At 32.1% G+C, this 24,618-nt stretch overlaps 2 protein-coding genes across 2 annotated transcripts; both read left to right on the top strand.

Moving 5' to 3' along the window:
• Positions 1–6,251: 6,251 nt before the first annotated feature.
• Positions 6,252–18,260, top strand: LOC105634820 (Tetratricopeptide repeat (TPR)-like superfamily protein). The gene is made up of 23 exons (XM_012217742.4): positions 6,252–6,713; positions 6,799–6,863; positions 6,989–7,081; positions 7,166–7,238; positions 8,733–9,086; positions 9,179–9,243; positions 9,455–9,586; positions 9,714–9,755; positions 9,849–10,373; positions 11,087–11,241; positions 11,934–12,429; positions 12,540–12,602; positions 12,705–12,806; positions 13,126–13,443; positions 13,518–13,610; positions 13,703–13,804; positions 13,909–14,013; positions 14,470–14,603; positions 14,932–15,115; positions 15,247–15,378; positions 15,656–15,768; positions 15,854–15,935; positions 16,398–18,260. Exons 1-23 carry the CDS (start codon positions 6,644–6,646, stop codon positions 17,979–17,981), a joined length of 5,082 nt encoding a protein of 1,693 aa, XP_012073132.1. The 5' UTR covers positions 6,252–6,643; the 3' UTR covers positions 17,982–18,260.
• A 1,280-nt stretch (positions 18,261–19,540) lies between these two features.
• LOC105635050 (LRR receptor-like serine/threonine-protein kinase EFR) lies at positions 19,541–22,982 on the top strand. The gene is made up of 2 exons (XM_020679569.3): positions 19,541–22,261; positions 22,343–22,982. The coding sequence occupies exons 1-2, from the start codon at positions 19,600–19,602 to the stop codon at positions 22,795–22,797; spliced, it is 3,117 nt and encodes a 1,038-aa protein (XP_020535228.1). The 5' UTR covers positions 19,541–19,599; the 3' UTR covers positions 22,798–22,982.
• Positions 22,983–24,618: the final 1,636 nt, after the last annotated feature.

Raw genomic sequence — 24,618 nt, 5'->3', positions numbered from 1 at the left:
TTTGTTCTCAACGTCTCTAACAGTATTTTGAATAAATGACATTCATACCTTCAAATCATAAACAAGCACAATGAGAAGCATATGATGAAAATAATATAATCTAAACAAAAATTTTTTACTATTTTCTGATTAATAACTTAATTAAAGCATAAAAAAGAATTTAAAACCAATTCAAACAAAGTTTCTTGAAAACTACATATCCATCATTGGAATAGTAAGGACAATAGAAAACTACATATTTTCTTGGAATTATGCTATCAATAGAAATTAATTTTTAAATATTACAGTAAAGAGAATAGTAAGGACATAATTGTCAATTTTCAATAATAATATTTTTTTTTCTCTAAAATTTTATCGTTTTAAACAAAAATAAATAAATTTATTTTCTTTCCTTTGGTTTATTCAAACACAATGCTAGAAAATAACAATGGGAAGAAAGTTAACAATTCTTCATTATTTTTCTCTATTATTTGTCTTCCTCTAATATTTTGCTTACCCTCTTTTCCAAATAAATGGTTAATAAAAATCCATTATTTTTCCTCCAAATTATAGAAATTTAAAACATGTGGCGCAGGCAGTGAAATATTACTTCATTCAATATTTTCCTCCTCTCTTCGAAATAAGAGAATATACTTTTTCCTAGATTTTTTTTCTATAGTGAAAAAAAATAACTCTAATCCAAATAAAAGATAAGTGCTTTATGGATGTCCATTGCTTGGATAAATATTTGAAGCAAATAATATTCAGAGATTCAAGTTATGAGTTCTCTCTCAACAGTCAAATCCATTCAAAGAAAAAGAAAAATGAAAATGAAAATGAAGTTGAGTTATAAATTTATGGGCTCTACCCATTTTATTAGATTATGAGTATTGAATGGTCAGTGATCATCACTACAATCAACTCTGCAAAAAAACCCTGAGAACTCTAAAATTAAATTTTAAAATTATCTTCTTGACTTATTAAATTAGCGCAAAGCATCAGTTGACATTTCACAGAAGCTACAATTACAAACGCAATATTAAATATGACATGACCAGTTGATGATAAACTGTTTGGCAGTAAGCACAATTTTAACAAATTAAGAAAAATAAAGGAGATTTTGCTGAATGGCTATTATTTAGACAAGTAGTTCATTTCACAAATATTAACAACAGAGTTTCTTATTTCTATATATATTCCATTTAACTGATAAGCTGAAATTGGTTAGCCATCAAATCTTTAACAAATCCAACTGAAATTTTTTAAAAAATAACACATCAAAATATAGTCAGTAGCAATTACGTACACGGTTGAGGACAAATCTAGTTTAGAATCTCCTTTTTCGTAATATACAATAAATGCATATACGATTTGACAATAAATTAAGTTTGAATTTCTTTTTCTCTCCATAGTCAAAAAAAGTATACCTTTCAAAAAAAAGAAAACATAAATTAAGAATGCAATTGACACAAGCTAAGTTAGCTGGTCATACATCAAAGGTGTTCAGAAGATGAAACAATAATTTAAAATAAAAATCTTGCAGACACACGACCCACATTTTTCATTTTGCATGTTTGAAAATACTCCATTTATCTTAATGAAGAGATTATTAAGGATACAAATTATAAGTTAATTAATCTATAATATACTTAATTAATCTATAATCATTAATCTCATTAATAATTCTATTTTGATTGGTTATATTAATTTTTAATTTAAATCTAAATTCTATTCGATAAAATAAAAAATTATATATTATACACTATGCAAAGTATATATATTATGTAATATTATTCAATTCCAACTTTCCTATAATTGGAACAAATGTTTTTTATTAATATAATATTAAATAAGGTATATAATGTATATAATAAATATAGTAATACTATTTGATGGATACTAAATAAGGTATAAATTAAATATGGTAAGAATTAATTTTAACATTGTTCAAAGAATTATTTTTCCTAAAAAAAGTAACTTTTAAAATTAATTATATGTTCATTATGTAATATTTTAGTAAATAAGGTATTACATCTGATTAATGTAATATTTTAGTGTTTAAGGAAAGATTAGTATTCGCTTCGTCCCGTTTTATTTGCTTGTTATTTCATTTTTTAGATGTCAAAAATTATTTATAAGATTCCTAAATTTGTATATTTAAATAATTACTTTTCGCATAATAACTTTTATGATTGTTCATTAAATAAATAATTTTTATTAATATCTTAATGAGTTAAGAGTGAAACAAGTAAAATAATTTTTATTAATTAAATTTTTAATATGTATCTTATTAAATCATGAAAACAAAAATAGACAGAAGAAGTATTATAAATTAAAAACTAATGCATGTGTTAAAAGTCAAAATCGACCGCTTCACTCACTCACCAGTCACCACGTGACACGTGACATTTTACCACGTTTTCCTTGCAGGCAAACTGTCTTCTTCAAAATGTTTTTCAAGTTTCATCTTGCATTAATTTTATTTAATTCATTATTGTTATGCATATTTATTTGGATCTATTGTCCTTGAGCATGTTAATTGATATTGGAATGCTGACACAATTTGATTTGGTCCAATTACTTTAAATCGGCCAATAAGTTACATTTGAGTTGGTCCTTTTAAAACATTGGTAATACCATCTCCTTTGTCCCTATATATCATCAACGTTAGCACATGCAATCTATGAATTACAAATAATCACATTACATGGACCTCTTTTTGCAACAATTTTTATTATTTGTTGTTAAATAATTATTATTATTGTTAAGAAAATTACAAACTGCCAAGCTAATTTAATCCAATTAACAATTTAATTTTTTTTAATCACCTAGTATCTTATACAGATGGGATTAATTCACACGTAACTTTATAAATAAATTTTATAAAAAAAAATAGAATTTATTTCTGTTGATTGAATCATATATTTATCATAAATAAAATATTTTTTTCATATTTATTAATCATACCACACCTAATTCTATTGTCAATATTATGGAGACACCCACTAAATAAGCATGAGAGGGACTTGCAAGTTGCACGACAACGTAAAAAATCTTTGTATGATCAATTTTTATTTTATTTTTAAGAGAAAATTAGTTGTAATTTAATCATTGTATTAAGAACTTATTGATTCTTATCTTACGATTTATTTGGTTCGTTGGTTGATTAAATATCGGGGCTTAATAATGATAATTAAGTTGAATTACCAAATTTCTTCAATGATTAAATGTCATTTTCCATAGTTTTCATTATAATTTCAAATTATTAGTCGTTGAATTTTAATCAAATAGCTATCTTTAGCTACTGTTGGATTTTGAAATTTTACTTTTTAATTCTTTTAAATAGCAAAAATTTTACACTAATCATAATGTGAATACTAATGAAAAGTAAATTCTTGTATTATTTTTATTGTGAAATCCAAATTTATTAGACTTGTACCTTTTTTTTAATTTATTAAAAGTTTTTACGAGCTGAAATAATCATTAGACTTATACATTAAAAGATGGTTGGATCTGTGAAAGTATATTATATTTTAAGAATATTTTATTTATAATATTAGAATTAAAATTTAGAGTAATCGCACTTAGGATGAACAAAACTATTGACTAAACTGAATGAAAAATCGACTCTATCCAATTCAATTTGGTTCGATCAGCATGCTTACAAAAAAGGTCAGATCATTGGTCTAAATGGTTTAAACCAAAATTTTACCAAAAATTAACCAAGCCTATGAAACTGAGCTGGTTTTGTTGAAGTCAAGTTGATTTTAATAGTAAATTCGATTTAGTTTTGCTCTCCTTTAATTTACGGTTAAAAAGATTTTATTTAAATATGAATAAAATTATAGAAATATTTGTAACCAAATAAAAGGAGAAAAAATCATAAAAAAAAAAACAATGACAACCTTTTTCTTCTCCATATCCCAATGGGATGTACTACTCAAAGTGATGATTTGATGGTAAAGGCATCATCTGTTTGTTTGATCCAAAGATTTTACTGTCATGGGTTGGAGGGGAGCAGCATCTTCCATTAGTGCTTAGGAAATCGATGCACTCTATGTGAGTATTTTAATTTAAGATGTTAATATTTAATATCTGATCCGAGTTGGCGGGGCAATGACTAACACATTTAATAATTTTTTTTAAAAAAAAAAAATAGGATGTCACTGCTTTTCTTCAAGAAAGAAAAAAAAAAACCCGTAATTTTGATTTTAACAAGATGTGAGTCACACGTTCACAAATCACAATGCATAAACAAAACGAATTTCCATAAAAGAGAGATCCTTAATTTTGGTACAATCAATATATATTCCTATAACTTATTTGATCATTTGAAACACATGTTTGAAATAATAGGCAGTAGGCTACTAGCTAGGCTGGAGTGTTTGTATAATGTCGTGCGTTACTGGGTTTGCATCGTACAATGTTCACTGGTAAACTCACTTCCATTAAAAATTTAAAAATTAATCTTGTTTATATTTAATTAATTAATACTGCCCATCGTTTTCTTACTTTTTATATTATCAATTTGATTATAACCAAAATTAACCTGAGCACGCACTTTAAAGTACGAGTCATTCGTTTATGACACGAACTTATTTAGATTTAACTTTAATTAGCTTTATCTCTATATTAGACTATACATGTTCTCATCTCATGATATATTTTGATACCCTTGCCAATAATGTTAATGTTTGATAAGATATTAGTAATGACTACTTTCAAAATATTAAATGACATGTCAAATATATTAATTAAGGTCGAACATAGATTTTTTATTTTATATTATATAAATAATAATATCAATTGAAATTTTCTAAAAATATTAGTAGTTGTTTTTTAATTTAAATAATCATAAACACAACGATAGCATAAAAAATTTAATTTAAAAAAATTGTAATTATGTTTACAATATTAATATATCTAACATATAATATATTATAAATTAGGTAACAATTGATAGGAAAAAGAATTAAAATGCAATTTAATTGAGACTTCCATAAGCTTTTGAATATAAATAAACTATTAAGTACAAGAAACTACTAAAATTTAAACGTAACACTTAGATGGTACAACACAAATAAAATTGAAGGATTATATTATTTAATTTTGAAAAACAAATATATATAAATTATATATTTTAATATAAGATAAGAACTAAATAAATAATTAATTCATTTTGAAGAAATTGTGATTAATGGTTGGACCTTCCTTCTCACAAAAAGTTCAGCCAAAGTACGCAAATAAGCACAGCCAAGCAATGAGACAAAACCCACTCAATTCAAAACTTTGCTCTTTCCAAGCCATCGGAGAAGCAGTAGTAGGAATTGTCATCAATTTTTATAATTGGACCGTTCAAATTAAATATATTGTAATTATCTCCATTACTTGTTCTTTTTATGCATCAATCTAATTGGTTGAGAAAATTTAAAATTTCCTTTTTTAATTAAGTGCCAACTATTTTTTCTCATTTTTAATTTTTCGTAATTACCAATATTTTCAAGCAACTATTGAAATTAATTATTTGTGCCTTAAATATAATATAACATGCTGCATTTAGCGTTATGTTTTTTTAAATTTAATTCACATAAAGAAATTATTTAGTGTTGGCCTAAGCCACCCACTTTAATTAAAAAGAGAAAGTTGGTAGTTTTTTTTTTTTTTTTTTTTTTTTTTTACCAAATTGAAGGATATTTTTGAAATAAAATTAATTGATTTAAATTTCATCATGAATAAATAAAATAAAATTTATTTCTTTCCATATTGGTAGAAGTGATGCAAACGAAATTTATCAATTCGATTAACATAATCTTTTTCTGTTAATTAAATAAATAATTTTGCAAATTCATCGAATGTCTATAATAAAAATTCATTAAATTTTCAAATGTAATAAAATTAGTTAAGTTAGCAAGAAGATTAAGATTCTCTCAAGATCCCTCTTATACTACCAAACTAGCATTCCAATTAATCACCTCCAAAAACACGATCACAAAACCGTAATTAAAATCAAATGTATATATAATTCGTACTTGGTAGCCAAAACCAAAGACCCCAACGTTTGATAAAACAAAATTTGCACGGCTAATTACAGCTCAACTTGTAATCAACCAATACTCTCCACGTGTCAATCTATCAACGGTCAGAATTCTTGGTCCCACCATTTTTGTTTTTGTCGGAGGACCAACACTATTACAGTAATACAGTCCATATGGGCTTTTCTTGGTCTGCATATAAATATAAAAGAGCACTAACAAGCTATCATTTTAGAAACAGAGAGGACAGGCAGGGCAGAGAGGCAATCAACCCTTTAGCAAGAAGGAGAGGTCAGAATTGCTTACAAATCTCCAAAGAGGGTGAACCCACCCAAAACCCTTATCCTATCTTTGAAAAATAACCATTTGCAAGATTTCATATTTCCTCTCTCTCTCTCTCTCTTTCACTAATAATTAACTTCCTTCTCTACTTTTGGTTTCCTACTCTGCATTTCCTTTCTTGCTATCCTTCTTTTTATTTGGTTTCTTTATTTGCCAATCCTTAACCTTTCTACTAATTTCTTCCAATGGTTATCTAAAAATTTTTTGGTTCAGATTCTTTTTCTAATATATATATATATATATAGCTATAGCCTTTTGTATTCTTTTGTTTTTCCTTTAAAAGATCAGAAATGGCCCCAAGGTCTGGCAGAGGCAAGTCAAACAAAGCTAAAGCAGAGAAGAAAAGGAAAGAAGAGAAAGGTATTCTACTTTTTTTTTTTTTTTTATCTAATTTAATCTATTTTCTTCTTTTCCCTTTTTCTTACAGTTATGTGTTTTTTTGCAGTGGTAGTTCCCAGTCTTGTTGATATCACTGTCATAACTCCATACGATACTCAAATTGTCCTCAAGGTAGATATTATTTGACCATTTCATTATTATTTTTCAAGGCATTAAATTTTGAAAAAGAAATGAAAAATTAGGTCAAATAAGAACAATCAGATGGCTTACTAGTTGATTTTTTATTTTTTTTGAAGGGTATCTCCACTGACAGGATCCTTGATGTGAAGAAACTATTGGCTGTGAATGTAGAAACATGTCATATAACCAACTACTCTTTATCTCATGAAGTGAGCATAGTTCAATATAATTTTTTTTTCTGACATTAATTAATTAAGTATTTTTTAAATTTATAAATTATTTTTCAATTTCAGGTTAAAGGGCAAAGGTTGAATGACAGGGTTGAGATTGTTGCTTTGAAGCCCTGTTTCCTGAGAATGGTTGAAGGTAGGTGTACCTGTAATTCTACATGAAAAAAAAAATGTTAATTTGAAGTTTTGGTACGTCGGAAATGCATATCGGTGATATCATGTCAGCTGTTCGAATTGTAATTACAATAGAGTAAGATGCATACAAAAAATTATAGATAAAAAAAAAGAACTAATAAAATTAACTGTTCACACATGATAAATAAATAAGTGTTTTGTTTTTATTGAATTATTATTTCAAATCAAGCTACTCACGTGGTATTACAATTATTATATAATTATTGTTCATTAATTTGATTTTCTTTTATGTATGTCTTATTATTTTTATTATAATAATTTCTTCTACTTAAGGAAAAAAAAAAAGTATTATAACACATTTGGCACAGTTAAGAATATAAAAAAAATGCAATTTGTAATGAAAACTAAATTAATTTCATTCCTTTACTGTGAAAACGACAATTTCTTAACCAACGAGGCTATGAAAAAAGATTTTTTTGAATATTTGTTTCTTTATTTACAGGAATATTCTATAATTAGAAAGTTTGTCATATCAGGTAGCATAGAAACAAAAATTAAATTTAATTATCTTTCAATAATTATGTTATATAAAACTACGAAAAGTTTTGGTAAATCTATTATTTTATTAGGTAATTCCGGTAACTGTCAATTATTTTATTAATATTTAACATTTTATAATTAATTTTCTTAAACTTTGAATATTGATATAAATATTATGCTACTAAATAATTAGATACATGAAAGTGGTTGCCAAACAAAGTTAACTAGCTAATAATAATATTTAAATTTTTAAATTTATTAATAATTTAATGGGAGAAAATCTATCATCTTCAAATATTTTTAATATTAGTAAAAAATAAATATATTTTACTTTCGGACTGCTCTAAAACTTTCTTATTAGCTGTAGTAGTCTTGTCTAACACTCTTTTGCTGGTTGAAATAAATTAGTATTATTTTTAATTAATATAAGAGTTAAAGCTGCAATAAAAAGTATTAATTGTTTTACAATCTGCTTTAAAATGATTATTTAATTTTGTTAAAAAAAAATAAAAAAATTTTAATAGCATTTGAAACGGCACGGCATTCTTGTGACTTGTGAGGAGTAAAGCAGCCAAGTCTGAAGCGCCGCCGCCGCCTCCGATTACACGTGAGTTAGGTGTCATGCCAAAAGTCGTGACAAAATTTCCGCCAAATCAATGTGATAATTAATAAATTAATCCCTCCAAAAAAAAAAATAATACTAATAATTAACTTTATTATTATAAAAAAAACTTGTCGTTTCGCAGTTGTCGTTTTTGCCTTTAGCTTTTGCTCATAAAGATACCCTTTTTCATGTGCTCCTTGTGCTCTTATCGTCTGTTTCATTATTCTCCTAGAAAATGGTTATCGTTTTTAGTTAAATGTCAAAAAGGTTAATTATTATTATTAAAATATAAGATATCATCTTACCCAATATTCTCTGCTTATTTACATCTATGCCACTGTCGTTGAACAGAGGACTATGCAGAGGAAGCTCATGCCGTAGCTCATGTGCGGAGGCTTCTGGACATCGTGGCCTGCACCACCAGGTTTGCCAAGCCCAAGCGACCAAGGCCATCAACGCCGCCATCAGAATCAAGGTCCAAAAAATCTAACACTAGTACTAGGCCCCACCACAGCACATCAACACCGTCTGATGTCAATGGGTCCCTTACATCATCTTCTCCGTCTACAACATCGTCATTAGGAACGCTGTCTGTTTCCGCGGCGGTATCGGAGAATTTGGACATGGCCGCTATTCATCCGACACCAAAGCTTTCAGATTTCTATGAATTCTTCTCCTTCTCTCATCTCTCCCCTCCCATCCTCAGTGAGTTTCCTTCTTTAGAACTTCTTTTTTGTTTTAAATTTGAAATCTAGAAATTTTTCTTTATTATTATATTATTATATTTCGGTATGCAGATTTGAGGAGGTGTACCAGTAAAGATGGAGAGCAAAGGCGCGAAGGTGACTATTTTGAAATTCAGGTACATGATTTTGTTTCCCTTTTTTTTTAAAATAAATATTTTGACTATTTTGCAATTTATCTTGGTTTTGCATATTTCACTTCAAATCCACATTATACTTTCATTTTAGAGACATTAAAGCAAAGAAAGTCATGTGCTTTTTTTTTTTAATGAGATGAATTACAAATGGCAACTCAGTTTTTCGAATCTTCATTGTAATTGATGTTTGCAGATTAAAATCTGTAATGGGAAGCTAATTCATGTGGTTGCATCATCAAAGGGGTTCTATACTGTGGGAAAGCAATTTTCCCAAAGCCACTCCTTGGTGGATCTTTTGCAAAATCTTAGCCGAGCTTTTGCCAACGTGGGTATTTTGCTTTACTTGGTTTATTATTCCTGTGTAAATGGGGTTTTATCAGTTTATCCTGTACAACTAGTTTTTGTTTGAAATCAGTTGCCTTATTAACAAACCTGGTTCTTTGATATTGCAGGCATATGATTCCCTTATGAAAGCTTTCGCAGAGCATAATAAGGTGACATTTTTAGACTCACTTGATCTCATTTGCAATCGATGACATTATTTTCTTGGAAAACATGTATGACGTCTCATTTATTTTTCCTTTTAGTTTGGCAATCTTCCCTATGGATTTCGTGCAAATACATGGCTTGTTCCCCCACCTGTTGCTGAATCTCCATCAAATTTCTCATCCCTACCTACGGAAGATGAGAGTTGGGGTGGCAATGGTGGAGGACAAGGAAGAAATGGTGAATATGATCTACGGCCATGGGCCACAGATTTTGCAATATTGGCTAGCCTACCATGCAAGACTGAGGAGGAGAGAGTGACACGAGACAGAAAAGCCTTTTTGCTTCATAGCCAATTTATTGATGTTGCAATTTTCAAAGCTGTTGGAGCAATACGCTGCCTCATTGATTCCAGTTTAAGTGCAAGAGACTTGGTTTCAGGTTCAATTCTGTCTGAAGAACGTGTAGGAGACTTGTCCGTTGTTGTAAAGCATGATGTGGCAGATGCAAGCTTGAAGTCTAGAGAAAAAGTTGATGGCAGACAATTTTCTGGTATCTCTGCTAAGGAAGTTGCTCAGAGGAATTTGCTTAAAGGGGTAACTGCAGATGAGAGTGTAGTTGTTCATGTAAGTACACTGTTCCTTTTCTTCATGTTTGTCTTATTTCTGGCCACTTGCTCGCACACACATACAAAATTGGATGCGCAAAAATGACGAAGGCTGAAGAACGGTGCACTCTTTTCTTCCATTTTTTCATCCCGTTCCTACTAATTACCTATGTAACCTAAGCCATCTGCAGTCTATCTCCTTCTTTCCTTCCCGCAGCCGTCATTCTCTACTTGTCTACATATGTACTTACATGCATAAATATATGCATGTTTTTGCATAGCTGAAACTTGCAGATGTACATAATTTCACAAGCTTAACACATTTTAATTTTCTTAAGAAATAAAAGTATCAAAATGAAATCTAGTCTTCTTAAGGAGAAAAAAGTTACCACACATGTTTCATCCTTTCGTATTATCGATGCCAATCCAATCTCGCCATTCTATGTTCTGTGAAAGAACATAACAGTATCATTTTTACTGCAAAATTTACATCCTCTTTGGTCTTCAACTCCTTCTGGCATATGCTGCTTCCAAACTGTAACTTGACAACCCCTCTCTGGTGCAGCCTATTAATCTTTGTTTGATGCATATGGCCAAATCATTTCAACTGGGTGAAATTTGAAGATTTTTGAGAATGGTAGAATGCTAAGTTTGTATTTGTAATTGAATTTTTGAATCTTTCAAAATTTTTATAAGCAAGGAAGCTGAAGTTATGTCATCAATTTCTCACAGGATACTTCTTCACTGGGTATTGTCATTGTGAGACATTGTGGTTACACTGCAACAGTGAGAGTTGTTGGTGATGTGAAGAAAAGAAACATTGAGGCCCAAGATATTGAAATTAATGATCAACCAGATGGAGGATCCAGTGCTCTAAACATTAACAGGTCTGAACTATAAGCCAATTTTCTCTCTATTATTAGGACTGAACAACCTGCACAGCACATAGATTGGACTTGTATTCTAGGAAATTATGTGGATTGGAATTAATTGTTAGTCATGTCCGTGGTTCAGCTGGTATATGTATATGGTGGGTTTGGAGCAGATCCTATATTAATTGCAAAATGAAGAAAAAATTGTGAATAAACAGTAAGATGTAGAAAATTAATTAGCTTGTGGCTCTCGTCAGATATGAGCCTTGTGTGTATTTGTCATATCCAAAGTCATGATACAGAGGGCTATTGCTGCCTATTTTCTTGGAAAAAGATGTCCAAAAGCTTTTATTCTGGGGATTCTTGCTCAAATGAGAACATGTTTGAGATTTTTTTACCATAACATGATGGAACATGATTTGTGACTTTATGAGCTGTGAGGAGAATTATGTCACGGAAGCGCATCCTCAGATTGTGTTATGGTTCTAATCTGATGAACTGACATAAAAAAGAAAGGTTAGAAAGTGAAAAATAAAGGTGTGAAATCAATGTTACTATGGAGCTAATAGAATAGGGACAGGTATTAAAAACTTTTAGTGCTTTATTGAGAGTATAAGATATGCTTTAAAGGCAATGTACTCGTGGTTGAATGCATGTGCTTTAAAAATAATTTATGATGGACTTATTTGGTGCAAAATGTTTTACAGCCTAAGGTTTCTGCTTCATAAATCTTCTTCTGCGGAATCATCTGGGGGTCAGTCACCTCCCTTCACCTTCGCTGATTCAGAAGCGTCTAAACATCTCATTCGACAAGTAATTAAAGAGAGTTTGACCAAGTTGGAGGGGATGCCAGTTGCTTCTGAAAGGTCCATCAGATGGGAGCTGGGTTCATGTTGGTTGCAACATCTGCAAAAGCAGGAAACTCCAACAGATACTAATTCTAAACACTCTATTGAGACTGATCATGCTGTGAAAGGTCTTGGAAAGGAATTTAAGTTTTTGAAGAAAAGGGATAAGAAGCCTACTTTAGATAGCACCCCTGAGAAGGAAGAACATAAAACTGCTCGAAGCAATCTAAATATGAGAACTGATGAAGCACAGCATGACACTGGGGATTCCAACAGTGAAAATAAATTGAAGGAATTGATTTCTGAAGGAGCCTTCTTGCGCCTGAAAGAGACTGGAACTGGCCTTCATTTAAAGGTTTATGGAAGTATATCCTTTCGTTTGTTCCCATTATTATATTTGTTGTTGTACCAACACTTTTTGCCTATATTTTGCACTAAATGTTATCATTATATTTCTTGTAACAGTCAGCAGATGAGCTTATCCAAATGGCATACAGATATTATGATGACATTGCTTTGCCAAAGCTGGTAATATTCTGTTTATATATTGAATTTTACCATGCCAATAAATTATCATTATTATTATTATTATTTTATGCAGCTCCTCATCTAGATTTCATTATTCAATAGGTAACAGACTTTGGCTCACTTGAACTTTCCCCTGTTGATGGCCGCACGCTGACCGATTTCATGCATTTAAGGGGTCTGCAGATGCGCTCTTTGGGGCGGGTGGTAAGTTTCCCTCTCTCTTCCTTTCTCTTTTCAAGTGTGTCTATCTAGTCATCTATTCTCATTGTATGCATATGTATATATAACATTTTCTATTCTTTTCATGCAAACCTTCTAACTCAAAGCCTATTATAGAAGTTTTAAATATTCTTCAGGAAGCATATTGCTTGATGAAAACTATTGATTTTTCAACTCTTGCAATCCTTTTAAGCTAACAATTTGTGGTTGTAAAGTGCTTTTGGAAAGACTTGTATCATCGAAAACTTTTGGACTTTGTTTTTAAGTAAGATATTCCTATTTTGTTGTTTCTGGGTGTAATCAGGTTGAAATGGCAGAGAAGCTTCCTCACATACAGTCCCTTTGCATTCATGAGATGGTTACTAGAGCTTTCAAGCACATAATTAAAGCAGTTATTGCATCAGTGGACAATGTAGCAGACCTATCTGCTGCAATTGCTTCATCCCTAAACTTCTTACTTGGATCCTATGGCATGGAAGATAATGACCAAAATATGAAGGATGATTATGTTCTGAAATTGCATTGGCTACGAACATTTCTTTCCAGAAGATTTGGTTGGACGTTAAAAGATGAATTTCTGCACCTGAGGAAGTTTTCAATTCTTCGTGGACTTTGTCATAAGGTACCTATTATTTAAACTATTCTGGCTGCTGAATATATTTGAAACGTGCTTCTTACTAATAATAATTTTACCAGGTTGGCTTGGAGTTGGTTCCAAGAGATTATGATATGGAATGCCCAAACCCCTTCAGGAAATTCGACATTGTCAGCATTGTTCCTTTGTGCAAGGTTGGAATTTGTCTTTTATTAGTCTGATTTTCTTGTTTTGCTCTGAGCTGTAAGTAGATTCAATTTGAATTGGATATTGCCATGCTTTGCAGCATGTAGGATGTTCTTCTGCAGATGGTCGAACTTTATTGGAGTCATCCAAAATTGCTCTTGATAAAGGAAAGCTAGAGGACGCGGTTAATTATGGAACGAAGGTGTGTTAACTCGTTCATTGTGGACTTAATGCTATATAATTCCTTTATTTATATTAGAAGCCTGTTGGTCTAATCTAATAATATGGTCTACTTGCATTTTGAAGGCTCTAGCAAAGATGATAGCTGTATGTGGTCCCTATCATCGAACTACTGCAAGTGCTTACAGTCTTCTTGCTGTAGTTCTTTACCACACTGGAGATTTTAATCAGGTAATTAACACTTCCCTGCCATGTACAGCTTTAGTTTTAGGAATTTTGGTTTGCATCATTCTTGTTTCTCTTTATGCAAAGGTATTTGTCTTTATTGTTAGATTATCTGTTAAAGCAAAAGATAAGATGGTGCTTACTATTAGTAGAGGACTGGAGATAAATGATTTTCAACAAGTCAACTTTAATTATAGAATGACTATTCAAGAATCGAAAGTAGAGTTTGGAAGTTACTAGCGTGTGTTCAATCTTATGAATATGATTGCTTGGTAATTGCACGTTCGAGCTAATGCAATATGTAACAAAGTATTAAATGTTTTCAATTATATGAAATTATCAAGAGCTTTGATTACGTTTGCAGATAGGTTCCCAACGTTTCTTTTTTTTTAATTTTTATTTTTTGCATCTGTTCATGTATTAACTGATTATTTTTCTAAAAAATTTTCTTTTCCTTGTTAGGCAACTATATATCAACAGAAGGCATTGGATATTAATGAGAGGGAACTTGGGCTTGATCATCCAGATACAATGAAAAGTTATGGAGATCTTTCTGTGTTTTATTATCGCCTTCAACATATCCAGTTGGCTTTGAAGTAAGTAAAAGATGATCATTGGCTTGGCCTTTTAATATTGGCTAATCATCTTTGTACATTTTATTAGTTGATTAACTGTATTCTACAATAAAAGATACTAGAAAAAACAAAAGTTCTTCAAATGAACCTTGTCATTTTATGTATCCCTTCACATTTAATTTGCAATTAGTTACTTATATGGGAATTGAGTACCTTGTAAATCTAGCTTTTTGATTAACTAAACTATCTGGTTCTAGATTCTTCTTGTAATCTACTTATTATAAAATTCGTGGTATTTGTTCTTTATGCTTTATCAACTCCCTTGATTGGTCCTACATACTATTGGCAGATATGTGAATCGTGCTCTTTTCCTTCTTAATTTTACTTGTGGACTATCCCATCCAAATACTGCGGCAACATACATCAATGTGGCTATGATGGAAGAGGGCATGGGAAACGTTCACGTGGCTCTGAGGTTTCTGCATGAAGCTCTGAAGTGCAACCAGAGATTATTAGGGGTGGATCACATACAGGTTTCCTTTCTCCCTAAAAATTCAAAAAGGCCATTCACATACTAGTCTTCTATAAGCTAAACATTTTTATGAGAAGAAGATGAAGGTCCAAATGCTAAATTTTGTTCACTTGTTCCTTTTTTATCTGACAGACAGCTGCAAGCTACCATGCCATAGCCATAGCTTTGTCATTGATGGAAGCATATTCCCTCAGTGTCCAACATGAGCAAACTACACTTAAGATACTTCAAGCAAAACTTGGACCTGAGGACCTCCGTACACAGGTACCAAAAAACTACATGTCATGATCTGTGTTAATTTGCAAGCCAGTTCCAGCTTAGCTTTCCAAGTCATGAGAGTTGCTATGTTCACGAGATTCATCATTAATCTGTATTGTTATCCTTATCCAAGTCTAAAGGGTCTGGGAATCATGCTAAATAATTGTGTAAAGGGTTTTTGTTTTAATGTGAGGCAGTATTAGCTACGTAAGATTTTGTGTCGTCAATCTGGTGGAGAAAGTTTTATCAAATACTGATTGAGGTGCTACACTTTGTAATGCAGGATGCTGCTGCGTGGCTTGAATATTTTGAATCTAAAGCTCTAGAACAGCAAGAAGCTGCACGAAATGGAACTCCAAAGCCAGATGCATCCATTGCAAGTAAAGGTCACCTTAGGTATTGATATGGTATTCTCCACATTACTTGTTTTTAGATTTGTGACTGTAGCTTGGGGTACCAAAAGCTGTGACCTTTCTTGCAGTGTATCAGATCTCTTGGATTACATTAGTCCTGATCAATATTCTAGAGGAAGCGATACACAGAAGAAACAGCGGCGCCTGAAGGTAGTATATATTGCTTGTTTACTTGAAACTTTTAGACATAAAAATTGGTCCACGGCCTACTTTCTTGCTAAGTAATCCTTCAATTATGGTTAAAATCTGTTCGTTTTTTGTTAATTTTGTTACAAAGCCAGATGTGTTAATTATAAGTCACATGTACTATTAACTCAAAGAAGTCAAGGTATCAGCCTGACATTTGACCTCGCTTTCTCCACAATTAAGAAAAAGAAAAAAGGGGAAAAAATATCAGTTTGACACTTCTCTAACACTGAAAATTTTTAGACCTATTTCTTTTCCTGTGTGAGAGCTCATATCTCAGATTCCTCTAGAATGGACATTACAACACAATTAGTTGTATCAGCTGAATTTTTATCACAGTCTGAGCTTGCTAAACTTTGGTCCAGTAGGTCTATCCACTTGAAGAGAATGATAGAAACTCATGTTCCTTTTTCTAAAATTTGACAGGTACTACAGATTAGTGATAAAGGCCATCAAATTCATCAAGCTGAAATAGTTGAACATGCTGTGCTCCGTGATAGATCTGAAAATGCAGCGTCTTTGGCCAGTGATGGCACAGAAGAATTGAAGGTGGACATGATTCAATGTGAAGAATCAGAAGAACAAGAAAATATCACTGCATACAGAACAACAGTTACAAGTGAAGCTGTTGAAGAAACAGCATCAGATGAAGGATGGCAGGAAGCCAATCCTAGAGGGCGGTTGGGGAATGCTGGTGGGAGGAAATCTGGTCGCAGGAGACCATCTCTTGCAAAGCTAAACATAAATGGTTCTGATTACTCTAGAGAAAGCAACTACAGGAGGGAAACCATTTCGCCAGCTCAAAAACCACATAAGCAAGCAAAAACACGTGGGATGGGTGTCGTGGAGGATTCAATTAAACAACAGGCAAAAGCTTGTGTTCCTAAAACACCATCTTCTGTGGCAAACCTCACTGCTATGGCTTCTAAATCTGTATCATACAAAGAAGTGGCTTTGGCACCACCAGGTACAATTTTAAAGCCATTACTGGAGTCAGTAGAACAATCAAATGAGAAAAAGACTGAAACGCAGACATGCAGCACCCTGAATGAGACATCAGAGGACAGCAAAAATGTCTCAGTTGTAGATAATGCACCAGATGATGCTGAAGTCAATGGAATTCATGATACTGGAAGTCAAGCAGAAAAATCTGGATCTGAACTTGATGAGACTCCTACTTCCAATGAGGATAAGTCCAGTGAACCAAACGGAAGTAAGCTTTCAGCCGCAGCTGAACCATTCAGTCCTGGAGCACTCTCCATGGTTCATTTGCTAAACTCAGTTGCCATGACAAGCATTTACGATATAAGAGCTAGTCAAGGTATGCTTGCAGAGCCAGTGGCACCCCCACTTGCTGCTAGAGTTCCATGTGGACCTAGATCACCACTGTATTATAGAACCACTAGATCTTACCGCATGAAACAAAATTTACTGAAATACCCAACTCCCGTTGCAATACCTCCTAGAAGCATGAATCCACATGCGCCTGAGTTTGTACCTGGGAAAGCTTGGCAAACAAATCCTGGAGATAGAGATTTGAGTCCGAGCGAGTCAAATGCTTCGCTAGAGAAGAGCAATATGAAGGAGTTAGGTAAGGAATCCAACAACGAAAATGATCGTAGTTCTAAAAAGACTACCACTGAGACTGAGAAGGCAGAACTTGCAAGACAGATACTTCTGAGCTTCATTGTGAATTCGGTTCAGCAGAATGCTAATACTGGAAGTGAGCCTGCTATCAGTGATAATAAGTTTGACAGTTCTGAAAGTTCTTCAGATGCAATTGCACATGACAGTGCAATTATAAAAATTCTTTATGGAAATGAAGAAAAGACAAACCAAGATTCTTCAGCCAGTGAGCATGAACAGTCAAAAGCAACAGATGTAAATAAAAAGAAAAATAGTGATAGTGAAGGATTTATTGTTGTAACAAAGCGGAGAAGGAACAGGCAGTTTGCAAATGGGGTAACTGGGTTGTATAATCAACAATCAATTTGTGCTTCTGTTCGTTGAATAGAAAAGAGAGAGAAAATAGAGATGAAAAAAAAAAAAACACAGCGGAGAAGTGCTGTTCTTGTTATACAGTTTTTTTCAGTTGGACAAAGCCCTTCCTGTCTTCTTTTAACACTATAAATGGTTGAAAGACAATGTAGAAGTGAGTTTCTTGCCTTGATCTGTATTTAATTTTATTGGGTTATTGTCCATCTTGGTACATTCTATAATCGATGTAAAAATCTCATTTTTTCTCTGTTTTAGAGAATTTGTTTGATCAATAAATGCCAAGTTTCATTATTTTCTTTTTCTTATTTGGCTGTATAAAATCCCATTATTGTTTGTATTAACTTGGTCTGCCGAACAGAGGAAAGGAACTACAGTGACTTAAAATGTTGACACTTGACAAGAATTTTGTGCAGAAACCATAACAAGAATGCAGCAAAAGAACAGAACAGTCACAAAATTGGTTATGCTTGCTTTATTTACTACTGGGTTGAACCTTCAGTTTCTTTGATTAATTACTATTTAGAGAAATATCATCAAAGGCTTAGTGTTAGTAAGAAACACCTTCCATTTGATTGGCTGAGGTGACTTGCCCAAGCATTTCAACTAATCCCAGTTGCAGAACTACAAGTAGTTCAATTGAAATTATTATTATATTATTATTATTTTTATATTACATAGAATATTAACTAACTGCAACCAAAATTTTCCAGTCTGCACATACATCTTATCACTATGCAGTTTCTTTTTTAATGTTTTATTTTATTTTTTTTTTATTTTTTATTTTTGCAATAAAAGACTCTGAGTTCTTGTTCTTGGACAAGTTAATTGTTAGACTTTTCTTTAATTTATCTTATGCACTAGAAAGTCTTGGTTCCTAACATTTTCTTTTTTCTTTTAGTTGAAATAATCCACACCATTAATAAAAAGAAAGTCATTGGATACTATTAAATTAGTAGCACATTTGACTAACTAATTTTTAATTTCTTACTTGCAGAACAAGTAGTCTTGCTTGACAAAGCACTTTCATTACAATGCATCAGGAAATTTTAAGACAATTTCCTACCTCAACATTTTATCTAAGACTATAATTATTAACACAAATGTAAGTTTCTTGATGAGTGTGAACGAGAGAATTTTTCGACTTCCCTTTTAAATTGACTAATGCATATTTAAAGTTGTAAATGAACTCATCTAATCTATTCCGTACCAGAGACCAATTTGCAATGTAATAGCATATAAAATTAACCAAATTTATTAATCAATATTATTTTTTTTTCCCGTTGGATGTGTTATTGATCGATGGATATGACTATGTCTCACCTGAAAGGATTGAACATTGTGATTTTTAAATGAAAAAATGGCTTTCAACAGCTGATTATGTCCCTTTCAATGATGCAATAACATTATGCAGAAAATGAGTATATAAACCAAGTCAACCTTATTATAAACAAAAAGACTTGAGACAGAACAAAGGTCTGTAACTTCAGAAAAATGCTATTTCAATTACATTATGCTTCATATGGTAATATATTATATATAGTTAACCCTGATTAATATGTACTCTGTACCCATATATCATTCACTCGCTGAAAATTCCTGAACTACCTATCTCTCCGTAGTTCTCGCCACAATGAAGTACTACAATTATCTTTACCTTATTTTATTTTTCTTCTCTATGAGCTTGCAAGTGAATGCTTCAGGAAATGATACTGACCTGATTGCTTTGCTGAAGTTCAAAGAAGCAATAACAAGCGATCCAAATCGAATCTTGGACTCATGGAATGACTCAACCCATTTCTGTAATTGGTTTGGAATCTCCTGCAACTCTAAGGATCAAAGAGTCAAATCTTTAATTTTACAAGGCCAGAACTTATTTGGACCCATATCACCATATATTGGCAACCTGAGCTTCCTCAGCTTTATCAATCTCAAAAACAACAGCTTCTCTGGTCAAATTCCACAAGAAATTGGCAAGTTATCTGTTCTACAGTATTTCTTTGTCACTAATAACTCATTCGAAGGCGAAATTCCAAGCAATTTATCCCTGTGTTCTCAACTTAGGAAAATTGATTTACAGGGAAACAACTTTTCAGGAAGAATCCCATCAGGAATTGGTTCTTTAGTTCAGCTTCAGGAGCTTTGGCTTGGAAAGAATAATCTAAATGGAGAAATTCCAGCTTCTTTAGGCAACCTTTCGTCGCTAAATGTCTTCTATGTCACATTTAACAATTTGACAGGAAATGTTCCTGATGATATTGGAAGATTAAAGAGGTTAAGGACTTTCGCCATAGGTGCTAATCAATTTTCTGGTATAATCCCTCCATCTATTTTTAATATCTCATCTTTAACTAAGTTTCTAGTTACACATAACCATCTAAATGGTAGTTTGCCACAAAATATAGGCTTCACTCTCCCAAATCTTGATTTCTTTGGCATTGGTGAAAACGATTTTTTTGGGTCAATCTCCAATTCTTTATTCAATGCCTCTAAATTGGAAATTATTGATCTTGGTTGGAATAATTTTGTTGGGAAAGTTCCATTGAATATTGGGAACTTAAAAAATCTTTGGAGGATTAGACTTCATGGGAATAATTTAGGGAGTAATTCAAGTAATGACTTGGATTTTATTTCCTATATTACAAATTGTACTAAATTGAAAATCTTAGATTTTGGTAGAAACAATTTTGGAGGTCTTTTTCCCAATTCTGTTGCAAATTTGTCTACTGAACTAAGTTTATTTTATTTTGGGCGTAATCAAATTAGAGGCACAATTCCTTTAGGGTTAGAAAACTTCATCAATTTAGTTGGGTTAGTCATGCACTATAATCTTTTTAGTGGTGTTGTTCCTTATTATTTTGGGAAATTCCAAAAATTGCAAGTTTTAGATTTAACTGGAAATAAATTTTCAGGTGAAATTCCATCTTCTTTAGCTAACTTAACTCAATTGTCTATTCTCTTCTTATCAAGAAACAGATTCGAAGGAAACATTCCTTCAAATTTTGGGAACTTAAAAAATCTGAATTGCTTACTCCTTTCACAAAATAACCTTAGTGGAGCCATACCCCATGAGATTCTCAGCCTTTCTTCTTTATCACAAGCATTAGACTTGTCACAAAACTCATTAATGGGTAATTTACCTCAAGAAATAGGGAAGTTAACTAGCTTAACAACACTACTCCTTTTTGGAAATAATCTCTCAGGTGAAATTCCTACAACCATTGGAAATTGTTTGGGTTTAGAATATCTTTATATGCAAGATAATTACTTTCAAGGAATTATCCCACCTTCTTTAGCTTCTCTAAAAGGCCTTCAATATTTAGATCTTTCACAAAACAATTTGTCAGGAGAAGTTCCAAAAGGTCTGGAAAGCATTCAGTTTTTAGTATATTTGAACCTTTCTTTCAACAGTCTTGAAGGTGAAATACCAAATGGAGGAGTTTTCCAAAATGTAACTGCATTGTCACTAATTGGAAACAATAAACTTTGTGGTGGTGTAGAAGAGCTTAATTTGCCAAAATGTCCAAAAATGGAGGTCAAGAAAGGGAAGTCACTTGCATTTAAGCTAGCAATCATAAGTTCTTGTTTGGGGGCCTTATGTGCTTTCTTCATGTTAGCTTTTATTCTTCTGTTCTACAAGAGGTCAAAATTAGAAAAGAACAGAAATTCTGAGTCCTCCATAATGGACAGCAACCCTGAGGGGTTAGCTTGTGATAAACTGAAGATATCTTACAGTGACATCTTTCTCGCAACAAATGGGTTCTCTTCGAGCAATTTAATCGGATGTGGAAGCTTTGGATCTGTATATAAAGGATTTCTTCATCAAGTAAGAAGGCCAGTGGCTATTAAAGTTATTAAGCTTCAAGTAAGAGGAGCTTCTAAGAGTTTCAAAGCTGAATGCAAAGTTTTAATGAACATTCGCCATCGAAACCTTATCAAGATGTTGGGATATTGCTCTGGTGTGGATGGCAGAGTCAATATATTCAAAGCTTTAGTCTTTGAATTCATGGGAAATGGGAGCTTAGACATGTGGTTGCATCCTGACAATCAATCCAAGAACTTAAGCCTTGTCCAGAGACTAAACATTGCTCTTGATATAGCACAAGCATTACATTATCTTCACGACAATTGTAAAACGGCAATCGTTCATTGTGATTTGAAGCCTAGCAATGTTCTTCTAGATGATGATATGGTTGCTCATGTCTGTGATTTTGGACTAGCAAAGCTCCTCTCAAATTCTCAAAGCCAATTCAGCACAAATGGAATGAAAGGAACTATTGGTTATGCTGCTCCAGGTATATTTTAATTTCTCCATTTGATCTGAAACGAATTGCATAAAATTTTATTTATACACATTGCTATGTTATGAATTGCAGAATATGGAATGGGCTGTGAAGCATCAAGAATGGGGGATGTGTATAGCTATGGGATTCTTGTACTAGAGATGTTTACAGGAAAAAGACCAACGGATGAAATGTTCAAAGATGGTTTAAATCTCCATGATTTTGTGAAGCAAGCGTGGCCGAGAAGACTACTGGAGATTATAGATCCAAATATTCTAGCAGAAGAATCAAAAGCAGCAAGAATAGCAAGTGAAAAAGATGTTCAACATCCATTAGTAGAGGAAGAAGATGAAGGGATTGAGAAAACAAGCAAGATGTCAGAAAATGTGCAAGAATGCTTAGTTTCAGTATTTGAAATTGGGCTTAGATGTTCAGCAGAATCAGCTAGACGAAGAATCAAAATGAGTGATGTGGTCGAAGCACTCGATTTGATCAAGCGTGATTTTCTTGAAGGAAGCAATCCAACAACTATTAGCCAAGATTTATAGAAGATTCAATGTTTTGGGCCATTTGGTCAAATTCAACCCACTTTGATTTCATTACCTTCTGCACAATTTCTTAATTTGAGCATTTTGATTGTTTTCAGTTCGGTCACCATTTCTTGATTACAAATTACTAAACAGTATTACTTTTATATATTTCTTCTCAAAAAAAATTACCTTATATATATATATAGCCATATATATAATTGTATACATTTATTATAAAAATTATAATCAATTAAGCATACAATTGCATTAGTATTGTAATAGTGTTTTTTTTTTTATAAATCACCAACATCCGGATCCTTCCCTTAAACAATTTATCAACATTCAGGAGGAATTTCAAAGGGTCTAGAAAATATTAAATTTTTAATATATATCTGAATCTTTCTTTCAATAATATTCTTGAAGGTGAAAACCAAATAGACATTCCAAAATGTGAGTGCATTGTCACTAATTTGAAACAATAAGTTTTGTGATGGTGGAGAAGAGCTTAATTTGCTAAAATGGCCAGAAAAGGAGATCAAGAAAGGGAAGTCACTTGCGTTTAAGCTGGTAATCATAATTTCTCGTTTGGTGGCTTCATGTGCCTCGATGCTAGCTTTTATTCTTGCATTTAAGCCTTGTTCAGAGACTAAACATTGCTTTTGATGCAGCACTTGCATTACATTATCTTCACGACAATTATAAAACAACGATTGTTCACTGTGATTTGAAGCCTAGCAACATTCGTCTAGATGATGATATGGTTTGCTCGTGTGTGTGATTTTAGTAAAGAAAAGCTCCTCTCAGATGAATATTATAGATGCAAATATGCTGGCAGAAGAATCAAAAGCAGCAAGAATAGCGAGTGAAGAAGATGATCAACTTCTATTAATCGAGCAAGAAGACGAAGGGATCAAAGGCATTGAGAAAATAAGGAAGATGATAGAAGTGTGCAAAAAAAAAGCTTAGTTTCTTAATTTGAAAATGGGCTTAAATGTTCATCAGAACCAGCTAGAGAAAGAGTCCACTGAAGTTTGATCAAGAATGAGTTTCTTGAAGGAAACAATCCAAGCTCTATCAGCAAAGATTTATAGAAGATTCAAGGTTTTGGGCTATTTGTTCAAATTTAACTCAAAAAAAATAAAAATTAAAAAGAAAGTGATGGTTCAGATTTATATAGCCAAGTCACATCAAACCTACAGAACTCGATCTTTGTTCAATCACTTCGTTGCCACTAATTAGGTCACAGGCCCACGTTACCGAGTCCGATCTGTTGAAGTTGAAGTAAACCTATTTTAGGATTTTTTTTTTTTTTTTTTTGAAAAATAGCCAATTTGATTATAGGTGATCACTAAAAATTATAAAAAAACCTTTTTATTTTTTCTTTTTTAATTACTTATTAATGTTATTATCTCCTACTACATCCAAAAGACAGCAAAGAAGTTCAACTTGAATTTGTGAAGCTAATTTTAAAATTATTAGATTATTTATTAGACTTTTAATGGTAATAGTAATATTAAAAAAAAATTTACTATGCAGCGAAAATTCAGTCCATGACAATTCAGAGACAATTGGAGCAAAGATGAAGAAGGAAAGAACGCACAGCTGTCCTTTTCTTATTAGACTTGTAGCCATTAAGAATTTCAAAATCTAGGAAGTTCCTTCCTTCCTTCTATCTATGTCACTGTCCCTAAACTTGACTTCAATTCACTTTAACTTTCACTTTCACTTACCCTTTCCCTTTCCGGCGAAAGTCAACATTCTCTCAATTTGTTCTTGAAAAGACCCTTGCCCACTCAGTAATAAATAATTAACTCATTTCCAAATTTTAACCTTTTTGAC

This window comes from Jatropha curcas, chromosome 1 (genome assembly GCF_041381405.1).
Source record: "Jatropha curcas cultivar XTBG-Jc1 chromosome 1, XTBG_Jcur_1.0, whole genome shotgun sequence".
Classification (NCBI taxonomy): domain Eukaryota; kingdom Viridiplantae; phylum Streptophyta; class Magnoliopsida; order Malpighiales; family Euphorbiaceae; genus Jatropha; species Jatropha curcas.
Note: the sequence above shows the minus strand (reverse complement) of the source record. Positions and strands in the feature narration are given on the sequence as shown.